This window comes from Lissotriton vulgaris, chromosome 11 (genome assembly GCF_964263255.1).
Source record: "Lissotriton vulgaris chromosome 11, aLisVul1.2, whole genome shotgun sequence".
NCBI lineage: Eukaryota > Metazoa > Chordata > Amphibia > Caudata > Salamandridae > Lissotriton > Lissotriton vulgaris.
In genome coordinates, this window is record NC_141699.1 from 209,539,598 (window position 1) to 209,555,958 (window position 16,361).

At 48.7% G+C, this 16,361-nt stretch overlaps 1 protein-coding gene across 3 annotated transcripts in view; it reads right to left on the reverse strand.

Moving 5' to 3' along the window:
* The window catches only part of TRPV4 (transient receptor potential cation channel subfamily V member 4), a 619,663-nt gene that overhangs the window by 340,212 nt on the left and 263,090 nt on the right, over positions 1-16,361 (reverse strand). For all 3 annotated transcript variants that reach the window (XM_086943119.1, XM_086943118.1, XM_086943117.1), the window contains exon 3: positions 3,312-3,484. In XM_086943119.1, coding sequence (XP_086799245.1) covers positions 3,312-3,484 — 173 coding nt within the window. The remainder of the gene's footprint in view (positions 1-3,311; positions 3,485-16,361) is intronic.

Consider the following 16,361-nt stretch of genomic DNA (forward strand, 5'->3'; position numbering starts at 1 on the left):
TGACACAGAGAGTAAAGTCGCTGAGCACACCGGCCAGCACCACAGATCCACAACACGATTATGGAGGAAAAATGTGGCTGAGCTCATACAACTGAATAACTATACTTGTCTGTCCCAAAAGGGACTCTTGCTGTTAGAACAGTAAGCTTTGTTGTGACAAAAGTTTTAGCATCAAAACTATTGAACTGATCTATGCACTAGCCTTTTGGTTAAAGGAAATTGATTTGCACCTGTGCCTAAACTAAGTCTATATTTGCAGCTTTTCCTAAGTGCCCACAGACAATAGGAGCTTACTCGTGAGAGAGAGGAGGAAAGGGCACTGTAGATGGTAAACAAACTATACTAGATCTAGTGCGTGAGTTTGCAACCTTGTAACAAAACTATCATTGGTGCATATAGCATTGGGTTTCTTGCAAGATTACATTTTTTTTTCAACAAATGATAAGCACTGGGCTGGACAATATGCTATTGTGACTGGTTGACTATTGAGTTCTGAGAACTTGCCCTCCACATTACCTCACTGAGAAGCCTTTGACTGCTCAGCCTCGCTGCCCAGAGAGTCAAGTGAGGAAAAGGTGTTCTTGGCTCATTTTGAAGAGCCTTAGTAGGGTGGACTCCTGAACACTAGAGGCAAACCATCTCAAGCACCATGTTTGCGGACCAGTAGCCCCGGTCTGCCCTATGCTCCCTCCCCTAAACGGTGCGACACATATATATATATTCCCAATACGGCAGACTAATTAAATCACAGTTCTATATTGGAAGGTTACATGTGTGTGAGTGTCAACAGCTCCTATGGAGAAAATCTATTTGAGGATTCCTTTTGGAGGAGGTGGGATGATATTCCGGATGAAATCTGAAGTCAAGCAGTCTACATGCTCACATGGGGAGGTTGCATTTACACTAGCCGATACTAGCAGAAATACATATGCTCAGGGGGTACAGTTGTGAAATAAAGTTAGCATCTGGATTTTGAAACTTCTTGCTATAGGCCTCCTAGCCCAGGTCCCTATAGCTTCCCTAATTTGGGATACCTCCCTGGACTAGGGAAATTGAATGGCACTGTGGTGCCTGGACAGTGCAGAGTGGAGGGTCCGTGGCGATAAAGTGAGATCTCATAGAACATACAGGTTATTTGTCTGCTGAGACTATTAAATTAGGATTCTATCTAAGGATGTCACCTCGCACACTACAGGAGGCACCCAAGCCATACATATAGAATGGTCTAGTGCTCAAAACACTAGACGCACCCAAGGAGACAGTGGCCATAGGTGCTGACCCAGCATACCTGCTAAATTACTGACCTCCTCCTGGAGTCCAGGATCCCATTATTTATTTATTTATTTAAAGAGTTTTATATAGCGCTGGCTAGACCCGAAGGTATCAGAGCGCTTTACATGAGAATCAATAATGTAACAGAAAAAGTTCAACAATTACACAATACATAAAAAAAAAATAGACAATACAATTAGGAGAGGAGAGAATGGAGAGAGAAAAGTAGTGGGGGGGGCAGGGGAGGTGAGAAAGGGAGGATAAGGAAAGAGACAATAAGGAGAGACGAAAAAGAAGTCTGCCTAAAGACCGACTGGGTAGGTGACGACCAAGGAGGGAATCCACGGCCCATCTCCCCTACAGCTAAACCAGGTAGCTCCATCGTGCAGCAGACAAAATATTTCAGTCTCAATATCACCACTGGGTCATGGGCGAATCTATCTTTTGAGTAATTAGGAATCCAGCCCAGAGACCATGGTCTATCACCTCAAGATGGGTCGTGTTTACCTATAATGCTTCCTTCTTTAAGCACCTCCCCTACAAACGTGTCTTCTAAAATCAATCCCTAGATCCTTTGCTTGTGACAAATTTGCATGCAAATATTTGCTTCACATAATATTAATAAATATTGACCCTTCATAGTGCACACAGCAAATACATTTTCCATTGCCAGTTATGAAATATCACAAAATACAATGGCACTCATTTTATCAATCTCGGCGGAGAGGACAGCAATTTTGCTTTTCTATAAACTGAAATCCAGTTTAAGTAGCTTTAAAAAAAATTTAAGTAATAATTATAAAACTTGTTTTGATGTAGCACTTAACACAGCTACTTCAAATCGCTTAAAAACATGTGATAATACTACTCAATTTATGGAGAATTTGATAGATCTGATTAATATTAGCATATACATAGAAATCATTTAAGTCAATGCTAATGTTGCAGTTTGAAGGAATCAATAACAATGCGTATTCAATTAGATTAGTTAAAAGTTTTGAATGGAAAAATACAAACTATAATACATAGAGAACCATGATTGTTACCACGCCAACATAAATGGACATACACACAAACTATAAAGCGTACAACAGTTTATACATTTAAGGATTACACAATCACTATAGAAAAAGCTGTCAATGCAATAATACTAATTTAATGCCAATACAAAACTGCAATGGTTGCTTTAATTATGTAAGATACGATCTCTACAGCCAAAAGGCTTTGTGAGATTACAGTGAAACTAGGACATATTTGGGCTGTAAACGTAGCCATTCAGGAGAAAGTGAAAATATGAAGTAAGTGAAGAATGACTGTATAGGTACCACATTTTAGAAATATATATATATATTTCGTTTTTTGTGTTGTTTTTGCTGCGTGATGCCCAGGCAGATCAGCAATGGCGCGTGCACAAATACGAGGGCTGCATATAGATATTTCAATTACCTTCAATAGAAAATCAAAGACGTATCAAGAATCTAGGTTATGTTAGTACATTTTATACAGGGCTCGAATACCAAAGGGTGTCTTGGCGCTGCCTTGGAAGGAGACAGAGTCAAGAGAAGAAAATTAATGATTTAAGAGTCAAGTTTTCAAGGTCTATCAAAATTGAAGGAGATTTTAGGCTTCTTTAAGGTTAAGAGGAAAGAATTCCAAATCTTTGCAGTGCTAATCACAAAAGTGTTCCAACCCACATTGCTTTCTTGAAGGTAGGGACTGTCAAGAGTTTTGCATTAGAAGACTAGTGTGCTCTAGAGGGCCTATACCATTTGAACTTTGAATCAATATGAGGTTTAAATAATTCACTGCTGTAAGGTCGACAGTACTTTCAGAAATAGGGCATCAATGTTCTTTACAATAAAGCATAATTTGCCACCTCCTAAATTTACCCCTCCTAAATACACACTGAGAAAGGAATGTCGCCCTTGTAAAAGATTATCCCTGCTGACAGAAGTGTGTTAACTAGTTTGGAATTTCCTTCTATGCCTTTGCATATAGAGTCTCTGTGTTCCGTCTGCTCCGGCTAGCTCTCAACTCACCTCGAAAATCCTCATCAGTCAGGCGCTTCTTCTGAGTCAACAGGTAAGTAAGTAATCCGTCCAGGTCAGCCGTTGACCCTCGCGACACAACGTCAAAGAGGATGTGCCGGTTGAACACCTTGATGACCAGAGGTGGGTCAGGCGCTTGTGATTTGGGACTTTGGTTCTGCTTACTGTAAAAAGAAGAGGGTTTTGTTAAATCAACCGGTCAGGACACACTTAGAAAACACAAGCCATCTATCAGCCAAGGAGGCCTTCATTACGGGACACAAAATGCTAAATTGTGCGACATGTAGTTTAGTTGTTTCAAAATGTTTATGTACATTGTAACCTGATCTGTCACATCGGTCTGTATTCCCAACAATTTCAGACTTTTTACAAATAATAAACCTAATGGTGCCCCGCCCTCCCCACACCTATGGACGGGGGGCCCTTAGTGGCACCTCAGGCGGGGGTCAACTTCCGGGTCGTAGGTAGAAGGCGAAGAGGGGCATTTGCCAGAGTACTGGAATGTTGGAGGGGGCATCACCAAGGGGCTAGTGACCCTCCTTGAATGAAGGAGGGAGATAAAGGCCTGAGGTCTTGAGGGGGAAGCCCTCTTTGTCTCTTCATCGCAGTGTCTGGTGGATCGGAGACGCAACAAATTTCGAAGTAGCGGCTTCTGGTCTACCGGATTATCCAGGTGAGGGGGCCTTGTAGCTGCATAGTGTGCAGGCGTGTTTCGCAGTGTGTTGCGTGAGTGGGGTTTTTTTTCTGCGCATTTTGTCATGTAGAGTAGTGGAGCGGAATGAAGCGCAGAGTGTGTTGGGGGCCTACCATTAGTATTTGAGTACACGGTGGGCAACAATGATTTTAATATGTTCGATCTGTTCTCACTGGGGGTCGCGCGCTGTTACTTTACAACGGGTACTGGCTCTATTTATCACCAGTAGCCGTATTTCAAATAGTTCTGTAGTACTTGTATGGCGCCGGCGTGGGGCGGCAAGATTTTCCTATGTATCCGTAAGCAGCCGTACCTTGCCTATTGGGGGCCGTCTAGGAGTAAGGAACAGGCGCCAGAGCGCGAGATGCGTGGATGGCAGTGCGGGGCTGCAAGATTTTCCTAAGTATTCCGCGACAGCCTTACCTTGCCTATTGCGGGCTATCTAAGCGTAGGGAACAGGTGCTGGAGCCCGAGAAGTGCCGATGGAAGTGTGGGACTGCAAACAGGGTCGCAGGAGGTATGGACGGCGTGGGAGCACGGCCTATTGCGGGCCGTCTAGGAGTAAGGAACAGGCGCCAGAGCGCGAGATGCGCGGATGGCAGTGTGAGGCCGCAAGATTTTCCTAAGTATTCAGCGACAGCCTTACCTTGCCTATTGCGGGCTATCTAAGCGTAGAGAACAGGTGCTGGAGCGCGAGAAGTGCCAATGGAAGTGTGGGGCTGCAAACAGGGTCGCGGGAGGTATGGACAGCGTGGGAGCATGAGTTTGCGCTCAGGTCCTGTGCAGGCTGCGGAGGGGGCATGGCAGCGGTAAGCAGAGGCCCGGTGAATAGTGAAGTGGGCCTGGCTAAGTACGAGGAATGGGATCCCCTTTTGAAATGAAATGATGTGCAGGCTGCTGAGGGGGCAGGAAGGAGAGGCCCAGCAATAGTAAAGTGTGCATGGCTAAGTACGGGAATGGGATCCCTTTTGAAATGGTATATGTACATGTATAAATACATGTACATATATAAATACATGTACATGTTTTTCGCGTTAATGGATGACCGGATCAGAAGCTCAAGGAGTAGCCCGTAGGGGTGAAAAATGTACGGATATTGGGTAATAAGTTTGCTGGGAATTTCAATGTAAGCCTTCGGACGGAACTTTAAATTATGTATCCCTCTCTTTTTATAAGGAATGCCGGCCTCACTCACTGTATCCTTCTTTACTAAGCATGGGCGAATTTTGCGAATTTGCGATGTGCGAATTTGCGAATTCGCGATCCGCAAAATTCACAAATTTGCGTTTTTTTATTTTTGCGTGTTCGCTGGGCGCTTTGCGTGTTCGCGGGCATTTTGGCATGTTTGCGCGTGTTCGCTGGTTTTTTTTGGGCAAGACCGTGATGCGTCCTCTGGTTCATCACTGCCACCCTCTCGTTTTTTATGCCCTTCTGCCCTCTGCCCCACTCGTGTTTGTGCCTTTCTGCCCTCTGCCCCACTCGTGTTTGTGCCCTTTTGCCCTCTGCCCCACTCGTTTTTGTGCTCTTCTGCCCTCTGCCCAACTCGTTTTTGTGGTCTTCTGCCCTCTGCCCCACTCGTTTCTGCCCTCTGTCCCACCCGTTTTTGTGCTCTTCTGCCATCTGCACCACTCGTTATTGTCCCCTTTTGCCCTCTGCCCCACTCGTTTTTGTGCTCTTCTGCCCTCTGCCCAACTAGTTTTTGTGGTCTTCTGCCCTCGGCCCCACTCGTTTCTGCCCTCTGTCCCACTTGTTTTCGTGCTCTTCTGCCCTCTGCTCCACTCGTTTTTGTCCCCTTCTGCCCCACTCGTTTCTGTGCCCTTCTGCCCTCTGCCCCACTCGTTTTTTGTCCCCTTCTGCCCTCTGTCCCACTTTGTGCCCTTCTGCCCTCAGCCCCACTTAGAATGGCGCCGGCAAGCTGCCAGCGCCATTTTAAAATATCTACAAAGTTATTAGACATCCCACGCAACGAACACATCTCTGGTCACCTTAAAGACCTCCACTGGCTACCCGTCAATAAGAGGATTACTTTCCGACTGCTTACCCACGCACACAAATCACTCTACGACATCGGACCAGATTGCCTCAACTCTCGACTGTCCTTTTACACCCCCCCCCCGACAACTTCGCTCTTCCAGCCAAGCCTTCGCCACTGTACCCCGCATCAACAAGACCACCATGGGAGGCAGATCCTTCTCATACCTGGCTGCCAAAACATGGAACTCACTCCCCGCTTACCTTCGCCTCACCCAGAATCACCTAGCGTTCAGAAAGCAGCTTAAAACGTGGATATTTGACAAATAATCCTCCTCCCCTTCCTAAGCGCCTTGAAACCCTCTGGGTACGTAGTGCGCTATATAAATGCTATGACTTGACTTGACAAAGTCAGCTTCAACAGGAAGCACTAATAGATAAAGTAAACCAGGTGCTCGAGTTGAAGGTCAAATCAAGTTACACAATCATTAATCACCCCAAACTTGGGGTGATTAATGATTGTGTAACTTGATTTGACCTTCAACTCGAGCACCTGCTTTACGTTATCTATTAGTGCTTCCTGTTGAAGCTGACTTTTGTAACTATTTTAGAATGGCTCTGGCAGCTTGCTGGCAGCTTGCCCGCGCCATTCTAAATTAGTTACAAAAGTCAGCTTCAACTTTTGACCCAATCCGTTCCGCTCGCGGATTTTTGCGGGAAATTCACAAATCTCGCAGATTGCGAATTTGCCGAAAATCCACAAAATCCGCGAGTTGAACGGACTTTCCGCTCACACTTCTTCTTTACACCTTGTATCATTAAAAACAGAGGTAAACAGAGTGAATATGTCTGGGGGAATATGGGGGCACAGTTGATGCTGGCCAAGGGTATCAGACCCCTGCTGCTTGGAGTAATGTTTGGTAGGTGCAAGGGGGGTTGACCATGCTTGAAGGGCCAGGCGGGCCGAGCGGAGCAAGGCAAGCACAGCATGCGAGGCCAGTCAAGAGGACAAACGGGAAGAATGCTGTGGGCATCTGGTAACTCTGTTTTGTTTAATTTAGTGAGCAGGATGCCACCGCAATGGTCACGGGGAGCTAAGGAGCCTCCGGCTAGGCTGGAAGAATTGCGATCGCTGTTGGCGTTGAGAGGTCTCAAAGAAAGGCGGTATTGACTGGGCCTTACAAACCCTGACTCAAGGGATCGAAGGGAGTCCACAGAAAGAGGTCCCATCATCCAAACGCACAAGGAGATCGCCCAAACGTTTCAGAGATGCGCAACATGAGAAGGCCAAGAAGGTTGTTGAAACTAGGTCCAGCACTGCAGGTGAGGGGGCGGCAGCGGGCCAACCTCTGGCAAACTTGGACAATAATCATGCTTCTGGCGCTGCTGCGTGGAAGCATCAGGGGAATGCGGAACCTACGCCAGTAGAAGGGTTGCAGCACAGCTCGGTACTCCCCATAGCAGCAGCATCAGTATTGGCAATGGCAGCCCCAGGCGCACCTATTCAGGGGGCCCCCATTCCTGTGGTAGCACACCAAGGCAGTGGTGTGGCGCAAGTTTGGGTCCAGTCAGGTGGGGTGGCACAATCTCCCATGGTGGTGGCGGCAGCGTCACAAAGTCCAGTTAATAATGCAGGATTGCCAGGGCCAATCCCACCCATAGCGCCGGGCTCCCAGGGAGTGGTGGTTACAGTACAACATCCCTTAACGCAAAGCTCAGTGATCTATGGCTCCTCGTAATTGGCGCTGGCACCGTCAGCGGGTATTACGTGGCATGTGCCGGCAAAAACCAGAGAGAAGATTTCCTGGCGAGAATTCATAGATGTGTTTGAATTGATCAAATGTGGGTGTGGTATCCGGGAAGAACAGGGCAGGCAAGGAGGGGGAAGTTAAACAGAATAAAGTTTGGGTGGAATGGTCGATCAAGAATTGGATTACGGGGTTCGTGATATATGCAGCAATCATGGTAGAGCGTTTCCCATGGTTAGCGGCATAGTTGATCAGCTACATGTCAATGATTCACGGGGCAGCATCAGAATTTCAGGGCTTGGCTTGGTTGCAATACGACAACAAATTTAGACAAATTAAGGCGGCAAGGCCAGAGATGGCATGGTATCAGAGGGAGATCAATATATGGTACGCCAAGTTTCACTCGTCAACACTGATTAGCAGGTCTGCGCACTCCTTTCGGGGGAAAAAGGGGTGGGTGATTAGAGACCAGCTTGCTGACAGTTTAACAAGAATGAGGGCAATAGAGGATTAGCATGCAAGTTCAAGCACATATGCTCCTTCTGTGGAGTGCAAGGTCATCCCAAAAGCAAGTGTTATAAAAAATTGGGGAAACCCAAAGAGCAGCACGCCCCAGGACATCCTGCCCAGTCATCCTAATGCTTTGCCTACGGGCCATACGCTTGTATGTTCTGGCGCACCTGCTCAGTCGTTATGAAAAAGGGGAAGAGGCGCAGTTGCTATATCAAGGTTTTAAATTTGGTTTTCACATCCCTTCTAGTGCCCCAGTCTTTCCACGTAACACGTAACCATCGGTCAGTTTTGAGGAATCCAGAGGTGGCGAGGGAAAAGATTCTGAAGGAGTTAGCATTGGGGGGGGGGGGGCCTTTTCAGCACCTACCAATGCAGGATCTGGTTTGCTCGCCTTTGATCTTGATGCCTAAGAAGGAAGTGGGGAAATATCGACTGATACATAACCTGTCCAGTCCTCCTGGTGTGTCAGTTAATGACAGGTTGGAACCAGAACTTTGCGTAGTGTGTTACACCACATTTGACACGGCTATCCAGAGGCTGCAGAATATGGGGGTGGGAGTGCTAATGGCTAAAGCGGATGTGGAGGCAGTCTTTCGCCTCCTGCCCGTGCACCCGGAGGATACTAGGTTTCTAGGTTTCACGTTCGGAGGTCAGTTCTACATGGACCTATGTATGCCGATGGGGTGTTCCATCGCATGCGCGGTGTTTGAAACCTTCAGTCGTTTTCTGGAGTGGGCAGTGCAGGACATAGTCGGGTCACTTGATGTGGTGCATTATTTGGATGATTCCCTGTTTATGGGTCCACCGGGCTCGCCGGCCTGCGCGAAGGCTCTGCTGGCGGAGGCACTGGGGGTACCGCTGGCGGGGGAAAAAACGGCAGGCCCGGCCACCTGCTTAACTTTCCTTGGTATAGAAATTGGCACGATGGAAGGAGTGGGTCGTCTCCCGCAAGGGAAAGTGAGAGCTTTTGAGACATCCATAGATGAGTGTTTAGCAGCACGCAAGGTCACTCTACATGAGCTACAAGTCTTGGTGGGGCAACTGAACTTTGCGCTTCGAGAGATACCCATGTGCAGGGCCTTTTCATGTAGCATCGCCAGGGCAATGTCTGGCGTAAGGGCAAAACATCACCATACTAGGTTATCAATGGAGGTAAAAAACGACTTGGGCACATGGGAAGAATTTCTGACAGGTTTCAATGGCACAGTGATTTGGCAGCAACAAACACAGTCCAGCGTAGATTTGGAACTTTACACAGATGCGGCTGGCAGCATGGGTTTTGGGGCAGTCTTAGGGTCAAAGTGGTGCATGAAACATTGGCCAGCAGACTAGTTTAACCTGCAGTGCATTCATTTTAGACAGGTTGTTTTAAAATTGTCAGCGCTCTTACCGGGACTCTCTGTGTGAGCACGCTGGTACTTATTAGCATTCGAAATTACCAGCCTTCGCATTGCGCCCTCCCGGTTTCACTTTCCAGCCCCCCCACCATCTTGTTGTTGTGCTTTGCCTCTGGCCCGCCTCCACGTCCACGCCTCCCAGCGGACCCTCCCACGCTCCGCCCCCTCCACCACCTATGTTAGTCAGATGTCCCAACGCGCAGCGTCCACGCGCTACGGCCTCGGCGAAGGTGCGCCAAAGGTAAGCCCGTCTACGCCCGTCCGCGCCTGGACCGCGCCCAGCGCCAGACCCCCTTCCACTCGCGCTGCCCAGCCCTCCCGCATCACCTACGATGCCGCCACCCTCCTAGCCCTCAACCCCGGTCGCGCCCCCAACTGCGTCCAAGCTGCTCCTGGACACACCCGTGGACCTTTCTCCTGCTACTCCTGCAAATTCATCGGCACCGTCAACATCTCCGCTACGACCACACCACAGATTCCCGACCCCAATCACCTACAATGCATCCTTCTCAACACCCGATCAGTCCACAGGCACGCCATCGACCTATGGAATCTACTAGACACCATTTCTCCGGACATCGCCTTCCTTACGGAAACATGGATGAATGCTTCCTCCGCACCAGACATCACCATTGCCATCCCTGAAGACTATAAGATCACTCGCAAAGACCGTACCAGCCACACTGGAGGAGGAATCGCTATCGTCCATAAGAAATCAATCCGCATCTCAACCAGCTCTGACGCCAACCTCGCCAACTCCGAACACCTTCACTTCCTGATCCACATTGACCCCAAAACCACACTCAGAGGCACCCTCCTCTACAGACCACCAGGACCCCGCGCAAAATTCAGTGAAGACATCACGAACTTCATCACTCCACACGCACTCCCCTCCAAAGAATACATCCTTCTGGGAGACCTCAACTTTCACCTTGAAAAGATCAACGACCGCAACACCGCCACCCTCGTGGACAACCTCGCCAACCTCGGACTTAAACAACTAGTCACTTCCCCCACCCACATCGCAGGTCACACACTCGACCCCATCTTCACATCCAGCAATCATGTCTCCTTCAGCCACACCACGGACCTCCTCTGGACTGACCACAGCTGCGTTCACTTCACCTACAACAAGCCAAAACCAACCAACCACCTCCAACCAACTCTGCAAAGAAACTGGAACAAAATCACCACGGACCAAATCTCCGCATCGCTCCTTCGAAACTCCCCAGCCCTCTCTTCTAACGCTAACGAAGCTGCCGCCAACCTCACCCTATGGTTATCCAACACCGCCGACACCTTAGCACCTCTGAAAAAACGTCAAAGCAAACCTGGCAGCAAGAAGACCTCATGGTTCAACGATGATCTCAAGAAGTCCAAGAAACTCCGCAGCTCCCTTGAAAAGGCCTGGAAAAAAGACCCAACCACTAGCACCAAGGACGCCTTCAAAAGCGCCACCCGCACTCACCACCAACTGATCCGAAAAGCCAAGAAAACAGCATTCAAGGATCGACTTGACAACAACGCCCACAACAGCAAAGAACTTTTCAACATCATCAAGGAATTTTCCAATCCCTCGGCCAACTCCAACGACATCACCCCCTCTCAAACCCTCTGCGACTCCCTAGCCTCATTTTTCCACAACAAGATTGCAGACATCCACAACAGCTTTGACATCCAACCCGGAAACCAACCCACCCTACCATCTGCTGATCATCTTCCCCCCGTGAACACCCTTAATGACTGGAACCCAATCTCCACTGAGGACACCATCCGCCTGATGAATTCCATCCACTCAGGATCCCCCACAGACCCATGTCCTCACCACATCTTCAACAAAGCAGACTCCGTCATAGCACCGCACCTCCGAGACGTCATCAACTGCTCCTTCCACTCCGCCACCTTCCCGGAAGACTGGAAACACGCTGAACTCACCGCCCTTCTGAAAAAACCAACAGCGGACCCCACCGAACTCAAAAATTACCGCCCCATCTCGCTTCTTCCATTCCCGGCCAAAGTCATCGAGAAAGCTGTCAACAACCAGCTCGCCGCCTTCCTCGAAGCCAATAAATCCCTCGACCCCTCACAATCTGGCTTCCGAGCAAAACACAGCACTGAGACCGCCCTCATCGCAGCAACAGACGACATTCGAACTCTACTGGACAATGGAGACACAGTCGCCCTCATCCTCCTTGACCTCTCTGCAGCTTTCGACACAGTCTGCCACAGCACCCTTTTACAACGCCTCAATAACATCGGAATCCAAGGAAAAGCTCTTGAATGGATCACCTCGTTCCTCACCGGAAGAACCCAGAGAGTCCGCCTTCCACCATTCAAGTCCGAGGCCTCTGAAGTCATCTGCGGCGTACCACAAGGATCCTCACTCAGTCCCACCCTCTTCAACGTATACATGAGCCCCCTCGCGGCCATCGCACGCCAACACAACCTCAACATCATCTCTTACGCGGACGACACTCAACTGATCCTCTCTCTCACCAACGACCCCAGCACCGCCAAAACTAACCTACACAAAGGAATGAAAGAAGTTGCCGAATGGATGAAACAAAGCCGTCTGAAACTGAACTCAGACAAAACAGAAGTCCTCATCTTAGGTACATCCCCCTCTGCATGGGACGACTCCTGGTGGCCGGAAGCCCTCGGAAAAGCACCCATCCCGACAGACCACGCACGGAACCTAGGCGTCATCCTGGATTCTTCACTCTCAATGAACAGACAAGTCAGCGCCGTATCCTCTTCCTGCTTCAACATTTTTCGCATGCTCAGAAAAACATTTCGCTGGATCCCCTCCGAAACAAGGAAAACAGTCACCCACGCTCTGGTCACGAGCCGACTGGACTACGGAAACACCCTCTACGCAGGTACTACCGCAAAACTCCAGAAGAAACTCCAACGAATCCAAAACGCCTCAGCCAGGCTCATATTAGACATCCCACGCAACGAACACATCTCTGGGCACCTTAAAGACCTCCACTGGCTACCCGTCAATAAGAGGATCACTTTCCGACTGCTTACCCACGCACACAAATCACTCTACGACATCGGACCAGATTGCCTCAACTCACGACTGTCCTTCTACACCCCCTCCCGCCAACTACGTTCTTCCAGCCAAGCCCTCGCCACTGTACCTCGCATCAACAAGACCACCATGGGAGGCAGATCCTTTTCATACCTGGCTGCTAAAACATGGAACTCACTCCCCGCTTACCTTCGCCTTACCCAGAACCACCTAGCATTCAGAAAGCAACTTAAAACGTGGATATTTGACAAGTAATCCTCCTTCCCTCCTAAGCGCCTTGAAACCCTCTGGGTATGTAGTGCGCTATACAAATTCTTTGACTTGACTTGACTTGACTTGAGCTGTTTCCCATCGTGGTGGCGCTGCATCTTTGGGGGCCGTGCTTGGACAATAAGCGCATTACTTTTTGGTCGGACAATATGTCAGCAGTCATGGCAGTGAATAACCAGAGAGCTAGATGTCCATGGGTGCTTCGGTTACTGAAGGAATTGGTGCGGGGTTGCCTGCTGCGTAATGTATACTTTACTGCTAAACATGTGCCGGGGGTCGAAAACACAGTAGCTGACGCCCTGTCTCGTTTTAAGTTGACAGAATTCAGAGCCCGAAGGCCCCAAGCGGACAGGCAGATGACGTTCTTCCTGGAACAACTGTGTAAGCTTGGTACCCCATTTCCCTTGAGTTGATAGCAGCGTCAATCGCCGCCAAAACCAAAAATATGTATGAGAGGGCATGGCAGGCGTACTTCGCAGTCCTGAGGGGAGCCGGGATAGCAGAGCAATTTACCCCGCGGGGGGTGCTCCTTTTTATAGTACAACAGAGAGACAATAGAAAACCATTGTCCTTGGTCAGGAAGCAGTTGTCGGCAATTGCCTTCTATGAAAGACACTAGAGTGAGACGGGCTGTGAAAGGGTGGGAGCGATTGGCCCTGGTGGCTGCAGATTACAGAAGGCCCATAGACGCCAGCAGTTTAATAAGGATTTTGGGAGTATTACCACAAGTATGCCGCTCCTCCTATGAGATGCAGCTGCTGCGACTTGCTTATACCTTGGCCTTCTTTGGGGCTTTCCGAATATCCGAGATAGGGTCGTCCTCAAAAGTTGATCAAAAAGGGGGGGGGGAATCAGATGGACGGATGTGCTAATCACGGAGGGAATGGTTCAGGTGAAAGTGAGGAGGTCTAAAACAGACACCTTGGGAAAGGGGGTCTGGGTCCAATTGAGAGCAGCGCAAGGGACTGTATATTGCCCGGTAACACTGATGCAGGAGTTCATGCAGGTACGTCCGAGTAAGGGAGACGGTAGACTGCTGGTATACAAGGATAGTTCTCCCCTCACGAGATTTCAGCTTACAAGCCTATGCAAGGGATCTTTGGCCAAGTTAGGGGAGGATACGGCACATTTCACGTCGCATTCCTTCCGGATTGGGGTTGCTATGACTGCGGTCGCATTATGCCTTCCCACGGACACCATCAAGTGGGTAGGCAGATGGAAGCCGTCCTGTTTTGAGAGACACGGGAGACCGCAGTTAAATTAAGTTGAGGGTGGGGGAGACAGCGCCCAATAGGGTGCCAGTCTCCTAATGAAGACATCTTTTCTTTTCTCTCTCAACTTATTTTATTTAACTGTAGAGGTCTCAAGGCAACGGATGCAGGTATGCTGGTGCGGCAATTCTTATATAAGGAGAGCAGGGCACATTTTTGGGAACGGAAGAGAGAAAGGGGCACAGTGGGGGAAAGGTATTGATCACCACTGGGTAGGGACAGATGGGCAGCTGTTGAAGGATGTCATATCGCATCTGCGAAAGGCCTTGGATAAGGGCATGCCCATCCTAGACATGCTGGTGATACACTCCGGGGGTAACAAAATGATCCCAGCGGGCCGGAGAGGGGTGAAGGATGAGCTTTTTTACACGCTGTCGAAGGTTCAGAAGGCTTTTCAGAGGGCCGCAATATTTTGGTCAGAAATGATCCCACGTACGGTTTGGCCCAATAATACACCAGCAGTGGCAGTGAATAGGTCAGTGAAGAAATTAAACCAAGAGGTGGCAAAACTTTTGAGAGTTTTACCCATACAGGCCATCAGACATAATTTGATCCAGGCAGCACAAGGGAAATTATATTGGGCGGATGGAGTGAATCTGTCAGTAACAGGTTTGGAATTGTTCATCCAAACCATCTTAGGTGCCATAGCTCTGGAGGAGGAAGGGGTGGTGGCCGTTTGGGGGAGGGCGAGAGTGCCAGGAAGCTTTTCGCCCTGTGGCGGGGTCCCTGGCAAGAAGAATGGCAGGGAATCCGGATTGGCGGGAGCAGTCTGATCCTGGAACAACAGGGCGGATGCTCGATGGACCTCTGGGCTGGCGGGAGAGGGGGCTGACCTGCTGGTGGTCCTGGACTCTCAGGCTTTACCAGAGATGCCGGTGCTTGTGGTGAGAAATTTGGTGGCCGCATCTAGGAGATAGACAGCAGGTAGTTATTCCTCAGGAGAGCTGGGAACAATTGGGTCTGGCCTGCTGGGGCAACCCCACAAAGAATTGGTTGTGGCCTGTTGGCGCAACCAACCCGCATCAAGGGTGCTTTTCTGGAGAGTCCTACTGTAAATACAAATGTATCAATTGTTGGCTGTATGGTATATATTGCACAAGCCTATGGCCTTGTATCAATGTGTGTGGTTTTAAAAATGTAATAAATGGTCAAGGGTGGATAGTGCATCAACCAAGTAATGACTGCGTTTACTTGAAAATATTAAAGACTACGCAGTAAAGACCATCTACTTGCCTGGTGTTACTTTGTAAAGGGAGGACGGGATGGATGGTATATGGATATGCTATGGATGGGCGAATCGCACGCGGTATGCCCACTATTCACTAGAGTGGAGCTGCAGCACAGAATGTTAAATCTTCCTTTTACTTTCTGGCGTTCACTCATAAGACATATGTGGTGCAAACTAAAAATTCACAATAAATCTTTGTACAAATGTTAAGAGGCATGAGCACAAACGAGGAATACACCAGTGAGGGTTTTTGCACAAAATATAGGTATATTGGTGGCACTCACTGAGATAGCATCTTCACATCCTTCATTCACAAATAGGGACACTGTTGTCTGCTGCCCCGTGGCCCAATGCACGTGTCACTATTTAATGGTGATCCTCAGCCACACAATTGAATGCCGGGTGTAGTGAACACCTAGGTTGGGAAATTAAGCTGTGGTTTTGTCAAGTATGAAAGCTGCTAGGTAGATGTTTTTCCATGTGAGAGCAGCAAAAAAATACATCTTAGAAAATCCCTAGGATGGACCATTCAAGGGACATCATCTGTATCCTAGGATAAGGCCCAGTGGAATGCATGCTGCTGCGCCTGGAAAGACTCTGTCCCTGTACCGGCATGGTACATGGAATTCCATGAATTTGCAAAAGCCATGTGCATCGCCAGGCCATGGCTATTCAATCAACATTGAAGGGTAGGAAGCCTCTTGAAAATTTAAAATTGGCCTGTGTGAATCAGGATCTTGCTAATGTCCTTTTGTGCATACAGCATATTTGTGAATGGGCACCCCTATGCATTACGTGTTTGGTCATACCTTTCAAGATCACCGCCAACAAATCCTTTGACACTGACCTCGGTGCACCAACCCAGGAATCTTCAATGGAATGCAACAAGCGTAAATAAAGAAAAATCCTGTA